At 46.6% G+C, this 26,261-nt stretch overlaps 2 protein-coding genes across 3 annotated transcripts in view; both read right to left on the reverse strand.

The window, feature by feature from the left end:
* The window catches only part of LOC310712531 (guanylate-binding protein 7-like), a 38,485-nt gene extending 34,843 nt beyond the window's left edge, over window positions 1-3,642 (reverse strand). The window contains exons 1-3 of one of the 2 annotated variants that reach the window (XM_083515686.1): window positions 3,411-3,642; window positions 1,900-2,002; window positions 854-1,047 (exon numbers count right to left, since the gene is read on the reverse strand). In XM_083515686.1, coding sequence (XP_083371812.1) covers window positions 854-1,047; window positions 1,900-2,002; window positions 3,411-3,461 — 348 coding nt within the window. In that variant the 5' untranslated portion in view covers window positions 3,462-3,642. The remainder of the gene's footprint in view (window positions 1-853; window positions 1,048-1,899; window positions 2,003-3,410) is intronic. The other variant, XM_083515685.1, reaches the window with a different exon arrangement.
* Window positions 3,643-11,972: 8,330 nt separating this feature from the next.
* On the reverse strand, window positions 11,973-24,863 carry LOC310712450 (guanylate-binding protein 1-like). Its single transcript, XM_083515520.1, has 11 exons — window positions 24,501-24,863; window positions 23,252-23,466; window positions 22,044-22,171; window positions 21,000-21,109; window positions 19,938-20,137; window positions 18,739-18,981; window positions 16,843-17,126; window positions 15,089-15,301; window positions 14,563-14,665; window positions 14,125-14,318; window positions 11,973-12,611 (listed from the first exon to the last, which is right to left on the reverse strand). The coding sequence occupies exons 2-11, from the start codon at window positions 23,445-23,447 to the stop codon at window positions 12,324-12,326; spliced, it is 1,959 nt and encodes a 652-aa protein (XP_083371646.1). The 5' UTR covers window positions 23,448-23,466; window positions 24,501-24,863; the 3' UTR covers window positions 11,973-12,323.
* Window positions 24,864-26,261: the final 1,398 nt, after the last annotated feature.

Here is a 26,261-nt window from a genome sequence, read left to right on the forward strand (position 1 = left end):
TTGTTAGAAGGCTGGCGGGGGGGGGAGAAGCCTGCTCCTCCCCATCGCCAGCCCCGCAAACTTGGGGGACAGTGGGGAGACGCAGCACACCATCGCGCTGTCTCCCAACCTGGTTTGGAGGCTGGCGGAGGGATTCCCCCTCCCCCAGCCCCGCAAGCTCCCAGAGCGATGCCAAAGCTGCACGCAGCTTCAGCATGGCTCTGGGTTCCATTGTGGGGGCTGGGGGAGGGGGAAGCTCGGGCTTCCCCCTCCCCAGCCCCGTGCCTGGGGGGGGAATAATTTTTTCCCCTTTATTCCCACCCCCCCAAAAAATCTAGGTGCGTCCTATGGGCCGGTGCGTCCTATAGGGCAAAAAATACGGTACATAAAAACACAACAAAGCATCAAATATTAAAGAACAAAATATCCTACACGAGCAATAAACAAACCAATAAATCAATAATAATAATAACAATAATAAACAGTTTACAGTTATACCCAAATTAAAATAATCGCCAACCCCAACAAAACATTTAACCAACATCAACCCGACAAAAAAAACCCAGAGAAACCAAAATTGGAACCATTTAAAACATTTTAGCCAATTGCCCCAACCCAAGAGTTGTTCCAGCAATGTCCCTCCAGCTTCCCAGGAGCCTCTTTTGGGAAGGACACAAAGCGGCTTCAAATCAGTGTGAAGGTAAGTACAATATGCATCCATGAATACAAGGGAATAATACAAAAATGAAATTAAAACAACAGCGACAATGTAAATGGAAAAGCAATTGTACTGTGTATTTTGGGTCTATGGATCACAATAAAAGTGTGTGTGTAAATAAAAAAACAATACAGTGCCATGCATTCCTCTCATTACCTTGCGGAAATCCCTCTTTCTCCTTTCAGCCTCCTCTTTCATCTTCTTCATCTCTTCCTCCCACTCCTCCTTCAGCCGCTGGATGCCTTCCTCATTATGTCGCTTGTTATCCTCCATCATTTGCTCCAGGTTGGCCAGCTCCTGCTCCAAAAGCCTCTGTTGCAGCTGGGTTGCTTCAACCTGAGCACGCTGGGCTGTGGTCCAGGGAAGAAACAGAGGAAGTGATTTGCTGGCAGTCAGATCAGGCATCCAAGGTGAATAATCTGGAGGAACCCTCTACGCTCATATGAACCTGGCTGTCTGTGTGCGCTATAATCTTCTGCTCAGGCCTCCCTCTGGGGCTTGCCATTGCACTGGTGGATCTAGGCCAAGATTTCCCCAAGTGGCAGATGTTAATCCCCTGGGATCAACAGGAATGCGCAACAGGTAAATAAAGACCAAGGGGCAGAAAGGTGGTAGAAAAGGGCCTAGGAAAACACAAGAGGTTTACAAGGTATAGAAAAAATAAATAGGAACTATTTGGGTACAGGGTCCACCTTCCTTGCCAGTGAGGAACCCCTGAATTTAATAAGATGGTTCCACAATACAATACAATAGTATTCTCAGAGCATGCTGCTTTATTGCTAAAAGCAGTGTTTTACTTTTTAAATAATCGTTTTTGCAGCGTTTTTGCACTTTCCCCTCATTTACATTCCTAAGAAGCAGTCAATTACAACTTTATAAACTCATCAAGGTGTCAATGAACTCAGGGTTTGGGGAAACCCTGATCTGGACTTTTGAACAGGGTCCCAATCTTGGGTTTCCAGCTGGTTCTGGACTACAATTCCCATAATTGTAAACATTGGTCCTACTAACTAGGGATGACGGGAGTTGTAGTCCAAAAACAGCTGGAGACCCAAGTTTGGGAAACCCTGCTTTAGAACCTCACCATGCTGTTATCTGCTGGACACCAATTAAAACCTTTGGTGTCCCCACACTTACAGTGGCATTTAATCTGTGGCATTCATAAATTATAATATAGCGCTTCTGTTTCCCCAAATCTGTACCTTCAATTTCTTTCTCTTTGCCACTTAAGGCATCATCCATGTGAAGGATAGATTTTGCCACCGTCTCCTTGGATTTCAGGAATTCTTCAAGAGCTCTGTCTGCCTGATAATACATTGGGAGCAAAAGTTATTAATTTTGCCAAAAGATGAGGAAACTGAATATTCTGTCCTGCTGGGATTAAAGACCCAAAGGTAGTATATGAAGTAAGCGAGTAGTTTATTGACACGCTGAAAAACTGATGTTGTTTACTCATTGAAAGATATATATCCAGCCTGAAGGTCCCAGGCCACAGAGAGGTTAGGCTGGCCTCAACTAGAGCCAGGGCTTTTTCGGCTGTGGCTCCAATCTGGTGGAAGGCTCTGTCACAAGAGACTAGGGTCCTGCGGGACTTGACATCTTTCCGCAGGGCCTGTAAAACAGAGCTGTTCCACCAGGCCTTTGGTCAGGGCACAGCCTGACTCCCTCCTTTGGCAATCTTCACAGAACTTTAGCCTAATGGTTGCCATCAATTTGAGTTGAATTAATTTTATAATGAAATGATTTTAGAATTTTGTACTATTTTATTGTTGTTAGCCACCCTGAGCCCGCCTTTGGCTGGTGAGGGCGGGATATAAATAAATATTATTATTATTATTATTATTATTATTATTATTATTATTATTATTATTATTAATATTATTGAACAGAAATCCTCACAAGGTAATGGAGAGAAATCATTACAACTAAAAACAACAACTATATCCCTTAAAATGAGCCAGAAAAGAACAGTAAAAAAAAAAACCACCAGTGATATAATTGTTAGGATTCTTGCTCTGTGTTTGCAGTCATGAGATTGTTGTCTATCACATGACAGTGTATGTTTCCATTCCACAGTGTGGGAAGTGACAGAGACAGGATGTTTTGGTATTACTGTGTTCCATGAAGTGAGACTATTGTCCTTTGTTCTTTCTCTTTGCTGTCTGATGAGAAAGAGGAATAAAGTAAATAAAGTAGATTAGCCAAAATGCTGTGCTACTGTGTTCCGTTACGCAAACTGCAAATACTCTACAGGATCCCTAAGTGTGCTGATGCTTCTTGATATCAGTGGCTGTGATGTTCGGGCTTAAGAAAGCATTTGAAGCTCCCAAACGATCAACCAGGAGGGAGAGAACATGCCAGTCGGGCATGTGTCTCTGCCATGGTCCTACACACAAGAAGGACGATCCTAACAATAACAATTGATAAAAGTTAATAAAATGTGGATCGGCATTAAAAATGTTTTGAAGTATTTGTAAAACTCACTAAGGAGGGGACAATTTTCAGACACGTTTGTGATTGCTATCAATCCTGCAATGAGACGATTCCTCTTCAACCAGTTTAGTACCTTTGCATCTTTACCCCCAACTGGTGAATTCAGTGGGACATACTCCCAAGTAATCATGCATTAGATTGCACTGTAAGTCTGCCCTCAGTCAGCAACAGGATCCCCACCTCTCTGAGTGTCACAGAAGTGCTGCTCCTCCTGTCCTACCTGAACCCCTTTTCCATCAAATGCATCATACTTCTCCTTTATTTCGTTCATCTTGGCAAGGTAGCGCTTATAGCCTTCAGGCACTGCGTAAATCCCCTCCTGGATCTCAGATACCAGGTCTCGGGAAAGAAAGCACAGCACATCACGGCAGCGGTCCAAAGACACCTTCTCATTTCTTTCGCAGAATGCCTTCTTTTTCTGATTCAACTTATTCTACCGGACGAAAACAGAACAAAGCACCAGAAAGATGACACGTTAGCAATGATGAAACATTTCCTCCCCAGTGTACTATACAATGGGAAGACATACTAAGGCCACATACTAATACGTTTTTATATTTGTTAGAAGCTGCCCAGAGTGGTCGGGGCAACCTGGTCAGAAGGGAGGGGTACTGTTGTTGTTGTTGTTGTTGTTGTTGTTGTTGTTGTTGTTGTTTACACTACAAAATTCAATCAGTGTGAGATTGACTTAACTGAAATAGTTATGTCAAGACACACACACACACACACCCAAATGTGGGAACTGTCTGCAACTGCAGTAAATAATAATTTATTGCTTATATGACACCCATCTACAGTTAACAACTTCTGGGCAACTTCCAAGCCACAGTAAAACATTAAACATTTGCTTTACAGCACCGATTTTTGTGGTTTTACTGTTTGTGTCACTGATCTTCTGCTGTGATTTTTAATCTGTGTTTTTAATGATAACGCTTAATTTTTATGTAAACTGTTTCGAGGTCGTGTGTGACAAAGCGCCAATAATAATCTGTCTACCCCTTGGCCCAGGTCGTTTTATTCACAAAAGAACTTTTTACAGTGTTCGTAAGAACCAATCAGATTTTCTCTGAGCATTTAAAAAAACCTCACATGGGACAAAGTCAGATCAGAAGAAATCATTCTAACTACAAAGAAACTACCATATTTCCTACTTGAGTATGCATACGTAGTTCAGAGTAAATAAAATAGGAATCAAGGAGGAATGCCTTTAGCAAACGCCGGAGGTCATAAACAGCAGGAAAGGAAGGATGGCAAGGAAAGATAGGCATCTTTATCATCTCCTTGTGAACTCTCCTCCTGGCCCTTAGATTAACAAAACTAACAAAAGCTACCTTCTATCTTTATGACCCAGGATGCCTGGTGAACAGCTGGTCTGTGTTTAGAATGCGTGCCTGTCAGTTGTAAAGAAAGAAAATGGCAGAGGTGCAGAGGCTTGTGGGATTTGATCAGAAATTATTGTCAATGAATCAAGCCCAGTCAAAGCAATGCTTTCATCGCTGACACAATGGCATGCTCCATTTTTCATAATTTGGTGATCCCTTGAGCCTCTGCAAAGAACTCGAAGCGTTCGACGTAGTCTTCCCACGTGTGGGGCTCTGAAGGCTGGAAGGGCTCCAATACCCTTGGACTCTCCATTGTCCTGTGGCAGGGTCGTCTTCTCAGCTGGCCAGTGAGTCTTGTTCTTAGCTGCAATCCGGACTCTGAGGCAGGGCTGCGTTTAACCGCTCCTCAGCATTCCGGATCCCACCTTCGTCGCCAGTTGTTGTGACGTGGGGTTTGTGATTTCAGCTCTCTTGATATAACATGCTGGAGACAGTTCTCTAGTAACACTTCTTTATTAAAGCAACAAGACTAAAGACTGGGGAGAGGAAAGCTACATTTATAGGGACAGGGAACTAGCAAGAAAGGATACATTTTGGAGGGAACAATATCAGGCAATCACAGTCCTGCCTTTTGGAGGGAACCAATAAGACAGAGGATCCAAATACAGCAGCTTAAATGAACCAATAGTAGCTGTACCCTCTGGAACCAAAAGGCAGTTACTTTACCCTAATGCAAATATAGACAATAATAATACAGATATCAAATCCTTTGACTCAATACACAACACCCCTCCCCCCCTAGTGAGCACAGCAGACGTAATCTCTCAGGTACTGTGGGGTCCTACAACTTCTACTTGATCTCCTGACAACAGGTGTTGCAGGTTCTGGATTGGGTGTTACTTGTGGTAGAGGGGCTGCTCTAGGGGTTTCGTCAGGAACAGATGGAGTCCCAGACATCTCAGGGTTCCCTATCTGTACCTCGTCATCTTGAGGACTAGCAGACCCTGGTTCATTTGTTAAAGCCCCTGGTGACTGCACCTCTGGCCATTTTCACTCTGGTCTTGCAGCTCTGCATCGTTAGCCAGGGATGAATTATCTGGCTCCTCCCTGCTGAGCGCCCGGCGCCTCAGCTGATCTAAATGTCTCTTCCACACTTGCCCATTTTCCAAGGTCACATAATAGGACACAGGTCCACTAGCCCGGGTGACCACACCAGCCACCCACCGCGAACCTCGTGAATAGTTCCTCACCCAGACCAGATCTTCAGGGGCGAGATACCTTGTTGTGTTAGTCTCAGCCTGGGGGGTTGCTCTTGAATTACGGTTTGGCATTTTATCCGGGTGGACATAATCCAGCACCGTTACCAGTCTCCTACCCAAGAGCAGCTCAGCTGGCGACTTGCCCGTCGCGGTACACGGCGTCGCATGCTGCAAAAATAACATTCGCGCGATGCGAGCTGACCAGTTACCCTCCATTAAGCGCGCAATGGATTCTTTGGCTGTTCTTACCATGCGCTCAGCCTGCCCATTGGAGGATGGGTGAAAGGGTGCGGATGTGACCCCTCTTATGAAGTTATCAGCCAAGAATGCCCTGAATTCTTGGGATACAAAAGCTGCCCCATTATCTGATACAATGGTCTCAGGTAACCTGTGGGTTGCAAACAGCTGCCTCAACACCTTGATTACGGCAGCTGATAAGATAAGATAAGATAAGATTTATTACGGCCATAGGCCCATACAGGTAGAAACAACACATAAGTGACAGCTTGTGCCGTGGGGAAAAGAAAGAAAGAAAAAAAAAACAGTCGCTAAAACACCACTATAACAATAAAATACTATAAGATGGAAAGGCATGCTACGCCTTAATTAGCTTGTAGCGCTCCTTGGCGTCGCTTTGGGGAGAGGACAGCGACCAGGAACCTAGCCACTTTCAGGGTCGTGTGGGAATCCTTATCCTGCAAGATTTGGGCAAGGTGGAATTTTGGTGGGGTACCCTCTAGTTTCTGTATGATTGATCCCAACAAATTTGCCCGTGGCACATTGAACAAGGGGCAGGTGAACATAATGTGCTGAAGCGACTCCGGCGTCACCTTATTGCATTCGCACGTGGCGGGGGCTTGGCCCTTTGAGAATCTATGTCTCAGGACATTGGAGGGGAAAACGTTGAACCTCGCTTTGGTGAAGGCCAGTCTATGGGCAACAGTCGAAAGGGAGGAGAGGTATGATGGAACGCAATAAGTTAAAGTGATACCAATGTTCTGGGGCGAACAAACACCTCCCCCCAGCATATAATTTCGCTGTAAGTCGATGTCATCCAGTCTTTGACGGATCAGTCTTTGAGCAGTGATTTGGTCTAGTTGTAGGGAATCTGAGGGAGAGATTCCATAACTCAGGAGTTTGGCATGAATTCTACTAGTCCAAAGGCTGGAGAATTCATCTCGCCATAAGCATTGGACAAGGTAATGGTTTGGTAATCTATGCCACAATGATAACCAGTAATTGAAGACTTGCTTCCACAGGCAAGTTTCTAAGGATGCGATCTTCAATTCTAGTCGCATGGCTGCGTTGCTTACGCACAGGGGGAGCATTAGGAGCCGACGTAGGAATTGGCTTTGCAGAGACTCAAGGGGAGCAAGGTCTGTCATCACGGCCCAGAGCGGAGCAGCATAAGCAAGCACTGCAACCACTTTTGCCTTGAACACCTTTAGGGCCGAGGGAACATGCAGAGCTCCGTCCGAAAAGAAAAATCGGAGGAGCGCATATGACAGGGTTTTGGCCTTGTTAAGTAGGTGTTGAATTTGAGCTTTCCATCCCAAGTTGTATTGAAAAATAACTCCTATATATTGAAATTTTAGGACTTGCTCTATTTTTGCTCCACCAAGCTTCCATTTGTATAATCTCCGGCTTCTGGAGAAAATCAGAATCTTGGACTTAGCATGGTTGATGGTTAATTGATTGAGTTGGCAATACGTGGCAAAGATCTTCAGAGCTCTGGTTAGTCCAACACGTGTATAAGATAGAATTACTGCGTCGTCCGCATATAAAAGGAGTGGGCAGCGGTAATCCGCTAGTCTAGGCGCGTGTGTACTTGGAGATGAGTTAACTAGGGGTGCTCGCATGTCGCTGATGAAAAGGTTGAATAGGCAGGGAGCCAATATACATCCTTGGCGCACTCCCTTGTTTATTGGTATCGAATTTGTGAGGTCGCCCGCAGGAGTAAGTCTCACTCTGGCAAGGGTACCTTCGTGGAGCTGACTTATGAGCCATAAGAGTCTTCTATCAAATCCTTTGACTCAATACACAACAAATCCCATCTGACCCCCACAGTCTGGGCAAGGCTTTGCAGCTGAACCTGGCCCTAACCCCTCCTCGCATATCTTGCTTTACACATAATTGGGCCCATTCCCATTCCTGCTTGCTTCCGGGGTTCCTAGATGCCCTTATTTAGCTGCCTGCCAATGAAGCACACTTCAGGGAGTTCCCAACAGGAACTGCAGCTGAAGGTGAAACTACAGGACCTTAACTGTGTAGCCCTGCCATTTAATGCAAGGTGTGCCACTCACACACAAATTGTCAGTGCAGTGTGAGAGATACAGATCAGGATCCTGGGACAGGAGACATTTAACCCTTTGCTCTCCCTGCAATCCCAGTCTTGACCAGGAGCCTCATACCTGCAATAAGCACTGCAAAATAAAGTGGGGCAAAGATCCAAGTCATTTCAATGGTGCCTTTTTGCCATGCAAATTGTGATATGCCATAGAATCGTTGAGCTGGGAGGGATCCCAAGGGTCATCTAGTCCAACCCCCTGCAATGCAGGGAACTCGGCTAAAGCATCCATGACAGAAGCTTAAAAACATCCAAGGAAGGAAAGTCCACAAGGGAGGGAGACCATTCCACTGTCAAACAGCTCTGACAGACAGAAAGTTCTTCCTGATGTTAAGTCGGAATCGCCTTTCTTGAACCTGAATCCATTAGTACAGGTCCTAGCCTCTGGAGCCGGAAAAAACAAGCTTGTCCCCTCTTTCGTGGGACAGCCCTTGAGAGATCTGCAGATGGCTATCGTGTCTCCTCTCGGTCTCCTCTTTTCCAGGTTATACGCACCCAGATCCTGATCCCATCTGAATCAGGACCACAGCAGGGGTAACTGGTCAAAGCCCTTGGCTTCTCCATACTGAAGTCCTGTTCTGGATTGAGACACCAGGCAGGTGTTTGTTTTCCTTTTTTGTGGAGAATGCGGACCCTATACAGTGGTACCTCGGGTTAAGTACTTAATTCGTTTTGGAGGTCCGTTCTTTACCTGATACTGTTCTTAACCTGAAGCACCACTTTAGCTGATGGGGCCTCCCACTGTTGCCACGCCCACAGGAGCACAATTTCTGTTCTCATCCTGAAGCAAAGTTCTTAACCTGAGGTACTATTTCTGGGTTAGCAGAGTCTGCAACCTGAAGCGTATGTAACCCAAGGCATATGTAACCCGAGGTACCACTGTACTCAACTATCCAGTTGAGTTAATGGGTGGTCTGACCCTCATCTATTCATTCCGAAAGCACGAACCCAGGGATGGGTGGACATTTGGCCCTCCAGATGTGGCTGAGCAAACAACTCCCATCCTGGGGCTGATGGGAGTTGGAGTCCACCAACACCTGGAAGACCACAGGCTCCCCATCCCTGCTCTGCCCCAGTGACCTGCCCACCTGATCCTTGGCAGGCTGGCTGCCCCACCCCCATCAGCTACATGCCCTGCATGTTTCCTTGCCCCCACCCCACCCCTGCACTCCCCCAGCACTTTGTGTTCCAAGGCAGACCTGGAAAGGGAAGGTTTGCTCCACTTGCGACTACACCAAAAGCTTTCTCCCCCCAGGAAGTGCTGTCCTACACAGACATCCAGCTGCCTTCCCAATCTTGTGGGGCTGGTTGGAACTGATGGTGCCCCCAAAAGGATACTGGAGCTTCTCCACGGCTGTTTCGTCAATGGTGCCCATGCTGTTATACACCAGGGTGCTGCTGAGAAGAATGGCCAGGGCAAAGACCCATGAATCCTTCTCCATGCCTCCCTGAAACAGATACAGATGTTGTTTAAGACTTCTCATCCCAAGCCTCGGATACCCAAAATCCTGATGCCCCATTCTTATCTGCAGCTTTTTCCTCTGGGACCTCCATGTGCAAAGCAGCTGCTTTGAGATTTGTGTTGTTGCTTCTGTTGCCTTCCAAGCACTTTCAAAGCAGGTCTTACTCCCCAAGGAATCCTGGGAACTGTAGTTTCTTCAAGGTGCTGGGGATTGTAGCTCTGTGAGGGCTCCACTACAGCCCCCAGGATTCTTTGGAGTGGGAGGATGTGCTTTTTGAAGGGCCCACACACCACACTGGGGGAAAAACCAATACTGTTGAGAGCTGGGTAAATAACTTTGACACAGGGGAAGGCAAAAGAAAAATAGCGTCCACACCAGGGGTCAGCAAACTTTTTCAGCAGGGGGCCGGTTCAGTGTCCCTCAGACCTTGTGGGGGGCTGGACTATATTTTGGTTTTTAAAACATAATGAATGAATTCCTATGCCCCACAAATAACCCAGAGGTGCATTTTAAATAAAAGGACACACACTACTCATGTGAAAACCTGCTGATTCCCGGAATGTCCACGGGCCGGATTTAGAAGGCGATTGGGCCGGATCTGGCCCCCGGGCCTTAGTTTGCCTACCCATGGTCCACACCCTTCTGGGGCTAATTTTCACATTAGCACTTAAAACTCCAAACTGAGGAAAGAAAGATGGCTCAAAAGCTGTAAAAATCTGCCTTTCAGCTATTCACAGACATGGCATTGGCTTTATGATTTATTGTCAGCTGATTTGGGGGTGTCACAAAACTCCCCCCCCCCAAATGCTGGGAACTGTAGTTTGTTAAAGATGTTGGAAATTGCAGCTCTGTGTGGGCATACTACAGTTCCCAAGATTCTTTGGGTTCCTTTTGAGGAGCTCTCATCACACTGAGGAAATAGCACAGTTGAGAGAGGAAAGGTAACTTTTGACACAGGATAAAGCAAAATGGAAGGCTAGAAGTCTAATGAACCGGCTGCTCCCAGGGCTGGCCCAAGACATTTTGCCGCCTGAGGCACAGTCCACATAAAGTAGCTGACCAGACTGGCAGCTATTATTTCAATGCTGTAACAGGGCAGCATCCTCCACCACACATGAAGGCAGCAGGGAAGCTTGCAGGTCTCAGGAGGGACACATTCATTTCTGTCATCCTAAAGAAGGAACTGGTGGCAGTAGGGGGACCTCAGTCGTAACTGCTGAGAAGGCTGCTGCCAGACGCACATTTAGGAGAACATGACCAGTTCAGTCGCCCTGGGTGCAGAGCTTTGGAAGCACCGCAGATGATACCATAACTTTTATTTAGAATGGAGTCCAAGAGGCAGCAGGAACCAAATTTTGGCTTTGCACAGGGCTCTGCTGGAATTTGAGAGCCCAAGGTCCACCACTGCTGCTGTTTTCCCTTCTCCTCCTCACCACCCGCCTAATGAGGCACCCGTGTCACTCCGCCTATTGACAGGGCTGGGCCAGTCATCTACTTGTACAGTCTCAAATGCCTGATTATCAGCAATCAAGTTTCACATTTCATACAGTGAAAAAACTTCCCATTAATTCCTGAACAGCAAACAGTGAGTGACAGCCAGGCTTTTTTTTAGTACTCTGTGGTTTTGCCTAATTCCCTGCTTTTGCCCAGTTTTCATGCCTGTCCTCTGCTATTTCCCCTGCATGTGCCATTTGTTGGCATCTGTCTCAAGAGACAATGGAGTGCACCTCCGGGGGTGAAGCCAACCCGCTGGAAAATCACAGCACTGGTTGTGGCTGCAGAGACCGGTAACTTTTAAACGTCTGTCTCCCGTGTTGTTTTTGCTGCATTAGAAGCACTGAAGTGATCTCTCCATGATGCAACCCTGGGCAGCGTGTATGGAGGTCCTGGGCTGCCCAGCCGACAAGACCCTGGTTCTCAGCCTCACTGATGTGGTCCAAAGGAAAGCAGAGCAATGTGTTTGGCACCAGCTTGGCTGCAAGATTTGCTGGAAGAGGCATAAAATCATAAGGCTATAGGCAAAGACCAGGCCATTTATTTCATTTATTTGTTTTCTATACAGTTTTGCATGCCTGAAAAGAAATAGCATATAAGAAAACAAGTTGGACACAACTATTCACTTAGTTCTCTAGCCAGTTAGAAACTCAGATATATAAGCTAGGCGCCAAATGACTCCTTAAAACAGTACATACAGCGGAAGAGATAAGGCCGCCTTCTGCTCCCCCACTCTTCCCAGACAGGCATGTGATTTTATCATGGGAAGCCTTGCTTCTTCTTCTTCCTATTGCATTCTGGGAAATCTCATTTATAATCTCCTCTCTTGCTAATAATTTCTCTTCTTGCTACTAAGTGTGTAACGTACCAAGGCCACATACCAAAGATCTCTCCTCATTGTGCACAGGTCAAAAAGTTGATGTTTATTCGCTCCCAATTATATTCTTTATGTTATGCTAAATAATTAGTAATTGCTTTAAGTCATGCTATAATCAATCTCTAGTTTTAATTTGATAAGGAGTTGTCATAAGTGTCTGAGCTCAAGTTCTTTCTTACCCTTTGATGTATTGAAGATTAACATACTTATTTAATCCCTCCTTGTAACTATACTACCCAATAAGAAATGAGTTTCTTTGTCTTCGTAACAACCAATCAGCAACTAGCACACCCATTGCAATGCTTGTTAACATTCAATAAAAGAAGAGCTCCCAGGTTTTTCACCTGGCAGAGTTACTTGCTTGACACCTTCTACTTGTCTGTCTGACTCTCATTTTGCAACAGTGGGTTTTTACTCCTTGGTGTGCTTCCTACACTCTGTGGTGCACTTTCACTCTTTTGTTGATTTAGAGCACTGGAAAAGATCTTGTAGTGCAAAAGCTGTGCTGCTATAGATGATACAGCTGCCGCCCCTTTTTCTATAGCAGACAGCATAAGGGCCGCATTGGAGTTATTATTTTCTTCTTTGAGACGTTGGATTTCATCTTCCATCCCATTGGCCCTCTGCTGAAATCCTTCCTTCAGGAGTTCCTCTTGTTCCTGGGAAGTTGAGAAGCACACAGAGACAGTTTAGTTGATGGATGGATAAGAAATGGGTCAGCATCTATGAACAGGGATGGGATCAGGCCAGACCTGGACCACTTTGTGTGGCAGTTGCGTTTTCGTAGCCAACCAATGCATTTCCCACTGTGTTGCCAAATGGCCTCCCATTAAACCAACTGTCTCCAAACTAGACCTGCTTTTTTATTTTGAGCATATAGGGCTATGTGCAAAAATGACGTGGTTAACAGCAACAGAAGCTTGGCTGTGCGCAACAAACAAAATTCAACTCAGTCCTGCTCTGTGTCCTCAGGCAAGCCAATATCTCTCAATCCCAGCTGGACCCATACCTTCACAGATAAGAGATACGGTCAATGCTACAAATATTAATGGACTCTCATCATCCATGACCACTGGCTGAGGCCGATGGGAGCTGGAGGCCACTAACATTTGGAGGGTACTATGCGGACTATTCCATCCTATACTGTATGGGCAAAATTAGATCCTGACCCACCTGAAGGGGTTGTTATAAAGAGAACAAAGGAATTGTATAAGAAGTTGTTTGAACACTCAGGAAAAGTACTGTAGAAACGCCAGCTAACGTCTATTGAATATATGGAACCTAGGTTTTACCAAGCCACAGTGAGTCACTGAAAAGCTCCCAGACAGTGCAGCTTTCTTGCCTGTAAGAGCATATTATGCCCATTTTAAAGCAGGTTCTCTAGTTAAGGATTTTCCAGGCACAAATCAAGGTGACGGCAATCACCTTTAAAGCATTAAATGCTGTATGTTTTGCACCATAACACTCACTTTTTTCCTCCTAGAAAGTAAGGGGAAATGCCTGTGCGTGTTATGGAGTGAATGCCTGCGGGTGGCGGGGGGATCTGCTGCAGTCGTGAGCAGAGGATCCATGGTTCCTCTTCCTTCCCTCCTCCGTGGTTACAAAGCATGCATCCACATGGATCCTCAGGATTTTTGCATTGGGCTACTCCAAACTCACTGTCAGATCACATGTCTGTGGCCACAGCATGAACCACAAAAATCATATATCCACTATTTCGTTTACAATATTATTTTTTTCTTGTTTTCCTCCTCTAAAAACTACGTGCGTGTTATGGTCTGGTGCGTGTTATAGAGCGAAAAATACGGTAATTTGTTCTTGATTTTGCTTGAAAGACATAGGGTTATGTGGCCTGTATAAAGAGGGTGATGGCATATCCGGGAATGTATGGTTTATGTTGAGACATTTAGAAGGGTAAAGGAGGCTATCTGTGAACTAGATCTGGCCTTGAATGGAGGAAGAATTTGGCTTCTATGCAGCATCCTAAAAAGAAAGCAGGAGCAGGGGAAATGGGACCCTCCAGATTTTTCTGGTCCATGAACACTGGCCATACTGACTGGGAAAGGAGAGAGTTGGCTCCAGCCACATCTGGAGGACCACAGACTCCCCACCCCTGGCCTAAATATTGAATCTTCCAATGGGTCAGTCTGCATCTGACTCAGCTCTCTTTACCTTGAGTTTATGCCGTATCATCTTTTCTGTTTCCTCTTCCATCAACTTCTTCTCTTTCTCCATCTTCTCCTTCAACAGCCGGAGCTGTTCATCGTTGCTTCGCTTCTCATCCTCCATCATTTGCTTCAGTCTGGCCTGCTCCTGTTCCAACAGCTTCTGCTGCAGCTGGACTGCTTCGGCCTTAGCGCGCTGGGCTGGGGGCCAGCGAAGGAAAAGAGACAACATGAATACTGAGGGGGCTGCCATCCCTCGCCGCTATCTCCCCTTCACCCTGTGTTCTGTTCAATGTTCTCTCCTTGCCTGAAGATGAGAATACTACATCTGTCGCTATGCCATTCTGCAAAAAGGTACCACAACTGTAACCCTTCCCTGGGAACTCAGTCCAGCCAGAGAAGGCCATGACGTTTACTTTCTAATACATATAATTTAGATATGCACCTTCAATTTCCTTCTGTTTGTCGGTCAGGGCGTGGTCCATCTGAAGGAGAGAGTTTGCCACCGTCTGCTTGGATTTCAGGAATTCTTCAAGAGCTTTGTCTGCCTGATAACACATTGAGAGCAAAAGTTATTCATTTTACAGTATAATGGGGGGACAGACGAGATTATATATTGTGATTAAGGGCAAAAATTGGTGTATAGTAAATTAATAATTGTATCTTAATAAGGCGCTGAGAAATTGATAATAGTGGTCCCTAATCCTTCTCACATAGCCTACAAGTCAAAGGTCTTTTAAACTATTTTATGTAAACCAATTTAATATATTTTTCATTGAACAGAGTTTATTCATCTTGGTAAGTAGACGAACAAACTAATTCACTTTGAATCAAGCCCTATTGAATTCAGTGGGGCTTACTCCCAAGAAAATATTCACAGTATTGCACCCCAGGTCTAAAGTTTGGATCTGTCCTCAGTATAAGAATGCTCATTCTTTGGATATCACAGAAATGCTGGCTTCCTGCCCTACCTGAATTCCTTTTTCAGGTACCAAGTGGTATTTCTTCTCTATTTCGTCCCGTTTCTTCAGATAACGCTGGTAGCCACCAGGCACAGAATAAATTCCCATCCGGAGCTCATCTTCTAGCTCCTGGGAAAGATCCGTCAGCACGGCAAAGCAGCGGTCAAAAGATGCCTGCTCATTCTTCCTGCAGAATTCTTCCTTTTTCTGCTTCAGCTCTTGCTACAAGAGACAGAAAATTGGCAGAAAGATGATCTGTTAATAATGATGAAAAAGCTTTTCCTCTTTAGTGGAAAGACTTACTAACAAGGCCACATCAAAACTACAGTACAAATTTCAATTGACTTAGCTGTCCCCACTCCCACCAAAAATCGTGGGAACTGGCTACAACATCAATGATCTATAACGGCTGCATTTCTAAAATGTAGGCCAGTTTAAATTGTCTGGCTCCACCTTTCCTAAAGTTAAAAACTAAGTGCGTACCTTATCAAATTGCAATCCTACCAGTCTTCTGGGATATGTGTTGTCTTCCATTTCATCTGGAGAATGTGTCTTTCACAGGTAACTAAGCGAGCAATCCTACAGCAAGATGCTCCATGATGAACGGGCTAGGATCCAGCGGCTCTCTGGCTGAGCCAGGAAGTTCCCCACACAAGCAAGCTATGCTGGCTTCGCTCCCTCATGCTTGGTTCAGTCAGGGATACTCCAGAGTATCCCCCTGATCCCGGTTCAGCCATGACTCACATCTTGAGCTGGCCTAAAGCCTGAAAAGGGGGCATTTAAGGAGCATGATGGGGGCAGGACCGGGGGGGGGGGATCCTAAGTCTATTCTGCTCAGTCATATGACCTGGAAACCCAATGAAAACTCAGATGGCCAAGGGGATGGTGCAGTTCAAACACTTATTTTAAAGGTTTGTTCTACCTCTGCCAGGCTTAGGATTGCTAGGCAAGTAGTAGCTCAATGGAGTTTGGTGTATAATTTTACACCAGCTTAGCTTACACCAGCCTGCTTTATGTCACCTTTCTATGTTCCTTTTTGCCTTTGGATAACAAGAGGCTGTCTCCATTCTGAAGTGAGATTTTTAGAAAACCGTGCGAGTTTTGGAAGGCCCTCCTAGCTGTGATGCTCAGAGCTAAGCTAGGTAAGTGTTTACAGTGGTACCTCAGGTTAAGAACTTAATTCGTTCTGGAGGTCCGTTCTTAACCTGAAATTGTTCTGAACCTGAGGTACCACTTTAGCTAATGGGGCCTCCCGCTGCCACCATGCAATTTCTGTTCTCATCCTGAAGCAAAGTCCTTAACCCGAGGTACTATTTTTGGGTTAGCGGAGTCTGTAACCTGAAGCATCTGTAACCTGAGGTACCACTGTATTCTGCTAAGTTTTATTTATTTTTTCCAGATCTTATTTTCTTCTAAACGTTTCCTTCAGCCAATTAACATTTATGTAGGAACACAGGAAGCTCCCTCGTACAGAGTCAGACCAGTATTGTCTATCCTTGGGGCAGCTCAGCCAGTAGAGCATCAGACTCTTAATCCTGTCTCATGTTGAGCAACCACGTTGAGCCCCATGTTGGGTAAAAATATCCCTGTATTGCAGAGGTTGGACTAGAGGACCCTCGTGGCCCCTTCCAACTGTACAATTCTATGACTCTTTCTGCACTGACTGGCAGCAGTTCAACACAACTTCAGGCAGAGGAGACTCCCTGATATGCCACGCTGGCAGAGGTGTGTGTTTTTTTTAAAAAAAAAGAGAACAGATTTACCTCAAGCTTCTCTTGTGATTTTTTTACCAAAGCATCGCCAAAGGCACGGGCCATGAAGATGCCAGTGGCTTCCCTCTCACACTCGGCGTGCACCGCCAGCAGCTCATTGACGGAGCCCGTGGGCAGCTTCAACCGCTGCCCCATCCGCTCTTCGTAACAGGAAATGGCATCACACACAGCTGCTGCGTTCTCGATCTCTGCCAGGGCCAGCACGGCATTCTCCAAGCAGGGCAAATCCCCACTGTTGATAGCATTGACATAGGTCTTCACCAGGTTCTGAAGCACTGAAGAGGGAAGAATTGGGCAAAGTCACCAAATCAGAAATGGCAGAACAGGAATGCCCATCCCACTTAACTTTTGTACGCCAAGGAAATGTATCCCGAGTCAAACATCTTTCAAACGTTTGTACTATAACTGGGGACACGTCATCCACTGTTCTCATAAAAGAAAAGAAATAGATATTCTGCACAAAACAAGAGGCTGAGAAGACATGTTTTTAAAAGTAATGTTGTAGCCCTCATGCCTGTAGAAAATAACCTGAAATATGAAGGAAGCACTTGGGAATGCTTAAAAAGCAGAGATTACTATTCTCTGCCCTGCACCCACATCTCATTCCTAATTATTATTACCTCTCTATGCTACAGGACGCGAGTGGCGCTGTGGGTTAAACCACAGATCCTAGAACTTGCAGATCAGAAGGTCGGTGGTTCGAATCCCCACGATGGGGTGAGCTCCCATTGCTCGGTCCCTGCTCCTGCCAACCTAGCAGTTCGAAAGCACATCAAAGTGCAAGTAGATAAATAGGTATCACTCCGGCGGGAACGTAAACAGTGTTTCCGTGTGCTGCTCTGGTTCACCAGAAGCAGCTTAGTCATGCTGGCCACATGACCAGGAAGCTGTACGCCAGCTCCCTTGGCCATTAAAGCGAGATGAGCGCTGCAACCCCAGAGTCGGTCACGGCTGGACCTAATGGTCAGGGGTCCCTTTACCTTTACCTCTATGCTGCATATGTATTATTGCCTTCCATACTTCTGGTTCTTGCCAAAACTGGAAGCAGCCCAATCCATAACTCATTGTCAGCACAGTGTGTATCCTGCAGCCGTGGGGCCACACTGTGATAAGTACGAAACAGTACAACTGGGCTCAGAACCCAGCTCAGAACCAATATTTTATTGAATACAAGAAATAAAACATCAACAAAACAAAGAACAAAGCCCCTATATTAGCGGCACCATGGGGAATTAACTCTGCAGAAATAGGCATGGAAGTGTTTGGGTCTATTAATTCTCAATAAATAAAAGGGGGAGGGGGGTGAACAGGCTTTTTAGTAGCCAAATGTCATGGGTTCAAGTCCTTGCTTGCTGCAGAAGCATAATAAATGATGTAAGAGTTTAAAACAATGCATACAATGTTGCTTTCTGCACAAATGGCGCAAGCAAATTTCTCTGAAAGTAGAATTTGGGTTTCATCACAGAATCGTTACTGTATTTTATTCTGTGTATATAGTTTTCAAAATAAATTCTAGCTAAATGATGTTCAGCAGCCAATCAAGTGAGCAGTTTACATGCAATTCAGCCTGGACGTGAACAAAGAAATTATCAAACTGCAGAGCAAGGCAAACTAAAGCATTTTCTACAGTCAGGTGGGTCACTATTGGTTTCTGATGTCACCTGATCCCTTCTTGGCTGGTAGCTGAGTAACACCATTCACCTCAAGCTGACAGCTTCCTACACCCCCAAACTGCTCTGGAGGAAAAAGCCCCCCATCCATGGGGTTCCCAGATTGAGACCAGTTATTAGTATTATTAGAACGGCACTGGGTAAAACTAATTACTCTAATCAGAATGGTTCCCTACCCACCAACCCCAGCCTACAATCTTTTAAAAATGTTCCCTACTTATTCCTGTCACAACTTGGCCTCCCGGGACTGTCTTGGGTCGAGATGTCTCCCAGATGTGTTGGCAGAAACGAGCCACCGGCTCCAAGAAATCTTCCTCCAAATCATCTTCTTCCAGTTCCTCCAGCCGGGACAACTTTTTCCTGCTAGCTGGGCGGTCAAACGTGAAACATTTCCGCGAAGGGAAGAATCTCCGGATACACGACCTGGGCATGTTGCACCTCTGGATTTGCTCACTATTACCTGGGGGAGAAGTGAGAGTACACAAGACAATCTGTTACTATCGCCAAATTCCACACAAAATGTGCCAACCATCTCCCTGGTGGAGCAAACTCACCTGGTTCCCTGTAAACATTCAAGTCTCCATGCCAACTCGACTGACACCTGAGGTCCCAGGGCTTGCTGTAAACAGAGTTAGGATATTGCTCTCTGTTTCAGCACTCCAATGTTATGGCCTTGCTCTGAGTACAGTGGTACCTCGGGTTAAGTACTTAATTCGTTCCGGAGGTCCATTCTTAGCCTGAAACTGTTCTTAACCTGAAGCACCACTTTAGCTAATGGGGCCTCCCGCTGCTGCTGCTGTGCCACCACGGCGCAAGTTCTGTTCTCATCCTGAAGCAAAGTTCTTAACCCGAGGTACTATTTCTGGGTTAGCAGAGTCTGTAACCTGAAGCGTCTGTAACCTGAAGCATCTGTAACACGAGGTACCACTGTATATATTTCCCTCTTCATAGTGCACTTACAGCTCGCATGTGTATATTTGAGATTAGCAGGTAAGACTCCTATGTCATAGGAGTTTCAGGGAGCCCAGTCCAACTGTACAAGCAACTTAGCTTGGTGGCATGAGGTTTTGTGGCTTTTAGCTTTTACAGTTTGGGTATTGACATTGTAATTGTTGTAGGGTGTTTGTAAACCTCCCTGGGAATACAATTGGGGATTGGCATGAAGAGTTATTACTCATGCAGTCTGCAGCCAGAGACATGTGCCTCAGGACCCAGTGGGATATATCTCTGTGTCTTGCTCCATGTAGCACAGGGGAAATCAGTTCAACCTCTTTAGCCCTCAGTGGCTATGTGACTCGATACATTCACCCACCTGAATATTAGGCCTTTTTGACTTAGATCATTTGTGCACCTCTCAACTAACGTTGTCCTCTCTCCATCTCAGACACTGCATTTTCTTTCTTGCAGTTACTGTACCTTTCTGCAGTCTCAATGCATTCTCCAGGTACCCGTCCTCAGTGACGGGGTGTCCATCTATCTCCAGCTGTAGTGTGAAATCCCGCACTGCCCAGATGAAGTCTGGGAAGAAACGGACAAATTCGGCAGAGTTCTCCTCTTCTTCATCTTCCCCGGAGGAAGCTTTGGCTTTAATCCTTTTTGTCAGCTCAGTGACGTAGCTGGGGAGTGCTAAGGAAAACAATTCCAGGGCTGGTTTGGGGCCTGTTTGAACCTGCAGTTGTGGGCTGGCCGGAAATGATGATACAGCTTTTGAGCAGAGAGATTTACACTACAGAAAGACCACATATAGTCGTACCTTGGAAGTGGAACGGAATCTGTTCTGGAGGGCTGTTCAACTTCCAAAACGGTTGGAAACGAAAGTGCAGCTTCTGATTGGCTGCAGGAAGCTCTGGCAGCCAATCGGAAGCCGTGCCAGACATTCGGCTTCCGAAAATCATTCAAAAACCGGAACACTCACTTCCAGTTTTCGATCGCTCGGGAACAGAAATGCACGAGATCCAAGGCATTCAGCAACCAAGGTACGACTGTATTGCAATTGTAATTTAGGCAGGGTTTTGTGGCAAGGGGCTGACATCTCTCATTTTCACACCTTAAGGCCAATTCCTAATTTTATGCCTTCTGGAGTTCCTGCCTGCACCCCCACCCCTTATCTATCTGTAAAACATATCTGTGGAGGTTCCCAATTTGCAGCTGTAAATCACTGATCCACCCCCCTCACAGCGTGTCCCAATGAGCTCCTCACCCACCTTCCGATCCTGGGAGATTGCCTGCCTCTTCTATCGGCTGCATCCCCTCTGTGTTTCCTCCTGCACCACCCCATCGTTCCTCAGCATCCTGCAGACCACTCTAAGCATCATGGAGTCTCAGACTAGGAGAGTTCATCCCACCTGCTTCTGCATCAAGAGATCTGTCTCCCATGGAGTGAAACTCCTAGGGGGACAACCTACAACTGCCTCCTCCTAGATCCTCCAGGCCAAGCACGCAAGCCCAGCTGGGATTTCTGATGCCCCAAAAGGATACTGCAGGTTCTCCAGCGCATTTTGGTCAATGGTGCCTATGCTGTTGTACACCAGGGTGCTGCTGAGCAGAATGGCCAGGGCAAAGATCCACGAGTCGTTCTGTGTGTTTCCCTGAAACAGAAATATAAATATCAGATACCACCGGGGGGTTTCAGCCAGAACTCAGTTCTGCCACCTCTCTGGTAGACACCATTGCCATTAACACCAGGTCAACACACACCACAATTGCTTCATTACAAAAATCATGTTCAGAATACCACAACACACACTTGTCTCTGACTGGCAACTTCTGCGTTCCTGTGGACTATTTCGGCTGAAAAAAACCTCCTGGAAAATCTCCTGAAAACCTTGTCACTGAAGAAGCCCAATGGGTGAAACAAGGGTGTATCCTGAGAACTGGTCTTTCATCAGCTGCCTTATTGTTACTAAGTTTGTTACACTCTTAAGACATAGGATGATGCAGAAGGAAGATATCAGTATGAAATGTCGTTGCCCACAGGAACCGTACGTTGTAATCGTTGGACTTGGCAATCTTTGGACTTGACTATCCTTGGACGTTACAATAAAAACATATAGAAGGTTAATAGTAATATGATATGTTATTGCCACCAGGAACTGTGGTTTGCGATTTTTTGATATAACAATTATATATACAGTAGTACCTCGGGTTAAGTACTTAATTCGTTCCGGAGGTCCATACTTAACCTGAAACTGTTCTTAACCTGAAGCACCACTTTAGCTAATGAGGCCTCCTGCTGCCGCCATGCCGCCGGAGCCCGATTTCTGTTCTCACCCTGAAGCAAAGTTCTTAACCTGAAGCACTATTTCTGGGTTAGCGGAGTCTGTAACCTGAAGCTTATGTAACCTGAAGCGTATGTAACCTGAGGTACCACTGTAATGTTATTATATAATGTTATGTTACTTTACAGCCAGTTACGTGTGTGTTGTGGTATTCTTAACACCAGGTCAGCATATTTTGCCACAAGGCTCTTTCGAAAGGGCTAGTCTTCCGCTGTCATGCCAGCTGCCATCTCCCCCAGCTCACCTTCTGCACATCACCCAACCCTTCTGTGTCCAGCAACAGCAGTGTGAGGTCAGGCCTGTGGGGGTGAGGGAGGCACCACATCCAGATGCCCTTTGTAAGCCCCTGCACTGTGGCACCCAAACAAAAACCTGAGGAAAGAGCAGGCAATGATTCAGAGAGAGAAAACAACAGGTGCCATGGCTTAAGGCGCAGGGCACTGGGAAACCCCACTGAACTCAATGAAACATTTGTCACAGCCCCATCATAGCTTTAAAGCACACGAGTTCCACACACACCCCAAGAATCATGGGAACTGTATTTTGCTTGGGTGCTGGGAATAGTAGCTCAGCAAGTAGTAAACTACAGTTCCCAGGCTTTAGGTTTATGGTGCAGATGTGACCTGACTTCTGCGTAAAGAGGGATCAGATGTTGAACTCTTTCTGGTATAAACCCCTAGCACCTGTCCCCTTAGTGAATGAAAACTTAAGTGCACATAACAAAGAAGAACCTATGTAAGCTGTAAAGTGTCGTGCACATTGAACTTGGGACTAGGATGTGGAAGAACGGAGTTGGAATCCACACGGGGAGACCTTCAGGGGTCAGTAACCTTTTTCAGCTGTGACCCTGTCCACCGTCCCTCAGACCATGTGGAGGGCCAGACTATATTTTGAAGGGGGGGGGGAATGAACAAATTCCTATGTCCCACAAATAACCCAGAGATGCATTTTAAATAAAAGGACACATTCTACTCATTCTGATTCCAGGACTGTCTGAGGGCTGGATTGAGAAGGCGATTGGGCCGCATCTGGCCCACGGGCCTTAGCTTGCCTACCCTAGTTGCTGTCTCTCAGCTGAACCTATCTCAAAGGGTTGCTGTGAGCATAAAATGTATATGGGGAAAACTGAATACCACCTGGAGCTCCTTGGAGGAAACTTGGGGTATATATATACGTAATAAAAAATAACCTGTCGTATTTCTGGACCCTCCTGTGAATTCTGCTGAGTGGGGACCCCAAACCTCTGCCTCAAAGTCCTATCTCTCCTCTGGTTCTGTATAAATATTAATTTACACCTCTTCCTCCATGCTTCTCCCCAGGCTAGGCAGAACACCCAGGGGCTCTGATACCCTGTTCCAGACACACCAGACTCCACTGCCTTGCTCCTCATGCGAAGCTACTAGACTCCAGCCCTTCCCTTGAGTAACGGGGAATATTCATGAAGCCAGTCACCTTTTCTCTTGCCGGCAAGCCTGTTCATGAGGTAGGACTTGCCAGTGCGGTACAACCCCACAATGGCCACCACCACCACCGGCTGGCGGATCCTGGCAAGCACCTCTGCAGCCTCCCGGTTCACCACAAGCTTCCCGTCCAGCATGTTCTCAATTAGGCAAACAGGAGCCGCCATGTGGACCTGCCCTGGGGCCATCGTGCAAAAGATGATGGGTCTGCAAAAGGAAAACAGAGGAGCTCACAACACAGTGGAAACTCAAGTGTGTCTCTGCCTATTAGTGAGTCAGTGTTTCCCAAACTTGGGTCTCCAGTTGTTTTTGGACTACAGTTCCCATCATCCCTGACAACTGGTCCTGCTAACTAGGGATGGTGGGATTTGTGGTCCAATTCAATTCAAGTTTGTCTCTGCCTGTGAGCCTGTGAATGAGTGGAACCTGACTGGAAAAAGAGTTCAGGAAGGGCACAAATCACGATTCAGCTTCGCCTCACTGGGATCCCAGATATCTTCTGGCACCTGAAAGTTACCCAGTTGGACATTCTCAGGATAGTTGTGACAAGTCTACATCTGTCCTAGATGCTGTCATTTTTCTTTCATGCACACCTGGAAGTAGACTTTGTCCATGCTGTCACCATTCCCCCCCCCCCAGCACCACACCTATGGGTTTCATTTTATCGGAACTGATGTGAAGCCGGCAGAACTGCCCCCCTCCCCATTTAAGAATACATTCTGGCGTGCCAACATTTTAATTCCCGCCCCTCCCATGCCTCTGTTGCAAGAGCCACGTATTATTTATACTATCGGCAAAAGTTGAAGCAAAAGTTCTAGCTGCACGCTGCAGGCTTGAAAGCAAAAGTCTCCACTGCAAAGGTCAGTGCGGGGGGGGGGGAGGGCGCGGCACGGGACTTGCATGTTTGGTTAACCCTTTCCTTGCCAGCCACCTCCCCGCTGCTAGGATTTCCTTCCTTGCAGGTGTGTCAAAACTTGAATATTGGGGAGGCCCAGGTAAGCCCCACCCCGCATAATCGATCACATCATGACACGGTGCACACACCCTATTTGAATGACAATGCCCTTCAACTTGGGGTGGGGGCTCAAATATTTTATTGGGGGAGCAAAAACCCCTCGGCCCCTCCGAATTGGCTCCTACACTCCCTCGGCTAAGATTCCCGCGCCGTGTTTACCTTGCAAAAAGAAAGGAGCGCTAGGGGTTAACAACAACAGCGACATCGCGAAGCTGCCGTTTCTTACTTTTTGGTGTTGTTTTCTTTTTTGCAGGGACGGGCCTCGGGAGGATGGGTCTTGACCGGACTCGATTGTTGCGGGTTCTCTCTTGCAGACGAGCTGGCAGGCCGGCAGGAAGAGGGAGAGAGCCTTGCTCGGAGTTCCCAGCGGAGACGGCAGGAGAAGCTCAAGCCTCGTCTTCGGGGTAAGAGCAAGAACTCGGGAATTGCAAGACGCTTTTGTGGCTCGAAAGCTCTTGCAGCGCCCCAGCTGCCCTTCCAGGAAATGGGAGGTCGTCGCGACCAACCAGCCTCCTTTATTGCCCTGGCGAGGCTTCAAGATATGCGAGGACCGAAAGCGAAAGTGCCCGGGCTCCGCCCCTCTTTCTCTGAAAGGAGCGCGATTCTGGGAAACGAGCAAAAGGAAAGGCAGGTGGAATTAAGCAATTGGGGGGGGGGGCGGAATCCTTCCAATAGCACCGTAGAGATCGGCTAAGTTTGTTATTGGCATGAGCTTTCGTGTGCATGCACACTTCTTCAGATACACTGAAACAGAAGTCACCAGACCCTTATATACAGTGGCGTAGCGTGGGGGGCGCAGGGGGGGCCGCCCGCACCGGGAGCAACATCTGGGGGTTAGGGTTAGGGGGCGCAAATCCACGGGTTAGGGGGCGCAAATCCACGGGTTTGGGGGCACAAATTACTTGCCTTGCCTCGGGTGCTGACAACCCACGCTACGCAACTGCTTATATATAGTGAGAGGGTGGGGAGGGGTATTACTCAGAAGGGTGGTGGGAATGGGTGATTGCCTGATAGGTGTGGTTAACGACTGCAATTGGTCTTACAGGAAAAAGCAAGGGGTGAGATGGCTAAAAATAGCTTTATCATGTATAATGTATAATGAGATAAGAATCCAATGTCTCTATTCATACCAGGTATCTCCATGGTTTTAAGTTTGGTGAAGGTAAAGGAACCCCTGACCATTAGGTCCAGTCGTGGCCGACTCTGGGGTTGTGGCACTCATCTTGCTTTATTGGCCGAGGGAGCCGGCGTACAGCTTCCGGGTCATATGGCCAGCATGACTAAGCCGCTTCTGGTGAACCAGAGCAGCGCACGGAAACGCAGTTGACCTTTCCGCTGGAGGTCTATTTATCTACTTGCACTTTGATGTGCTTTTGAACTGCTAGGTTGGCAGGAGCAGGGACTGAGCAACAGGAGCTCACCCCGTCGCGGGGATTCGAACCGGTGACCTTCTGATTGGCAAGTCCTAGGGTCTGTGGTTTAACCCACAGCACCACCTGCGTCGCAATTCAGCAACTTATTCTGAAATTCTTTTGTAATAAGACAGCTACTTTGAGATCTTGTATAGAATGTCCTCGGAGATTGAAGTGTTCTCCTACTGGTTTCTCTGTCTTGTGATTCCTGATACAGTGGTACCTCGGGTTAAGATCTTAATTCGTTCTGGAGGTCCGTTCTTAACCTGAAACTGTTCTTAACCTGAAGCACCACTTTAGCTAATGGGGCCTCCCGCTGCCGCCGTGCTGCCACTGCTCAATTTCTGTTCTCATCCTGAAGCAAAGTTCTTAACCCGAGGTACTATTTCTGGGTTAGTGGTGTCTGTAACCTAAAGCGTCTGTAACCTGAGGTACCACTGTACCAGATTTATGTCCCATTTATCCCCTGGCATAGGGTTTGGCCTATTTATCCAATATAGAGAGCTGAAGAGCACTATTGGCATTTGATGGCATACACAATGTTAGAAGATGAGCAATTAAATAGTCCTGAGATG

Source organism: Podarcis liolepis (genome assembly GCF_965112155.1).
Source record: "Podarcis liolepis genome assembly, chromosome: 7".
Classification (NCBI taxonomy): domain Eukaryota; kingdom Metazoa; phylum Chordata; class Lepidosauria; order Squamata; family Lacertidae; genus Podarcis; species Podarcis liolepis.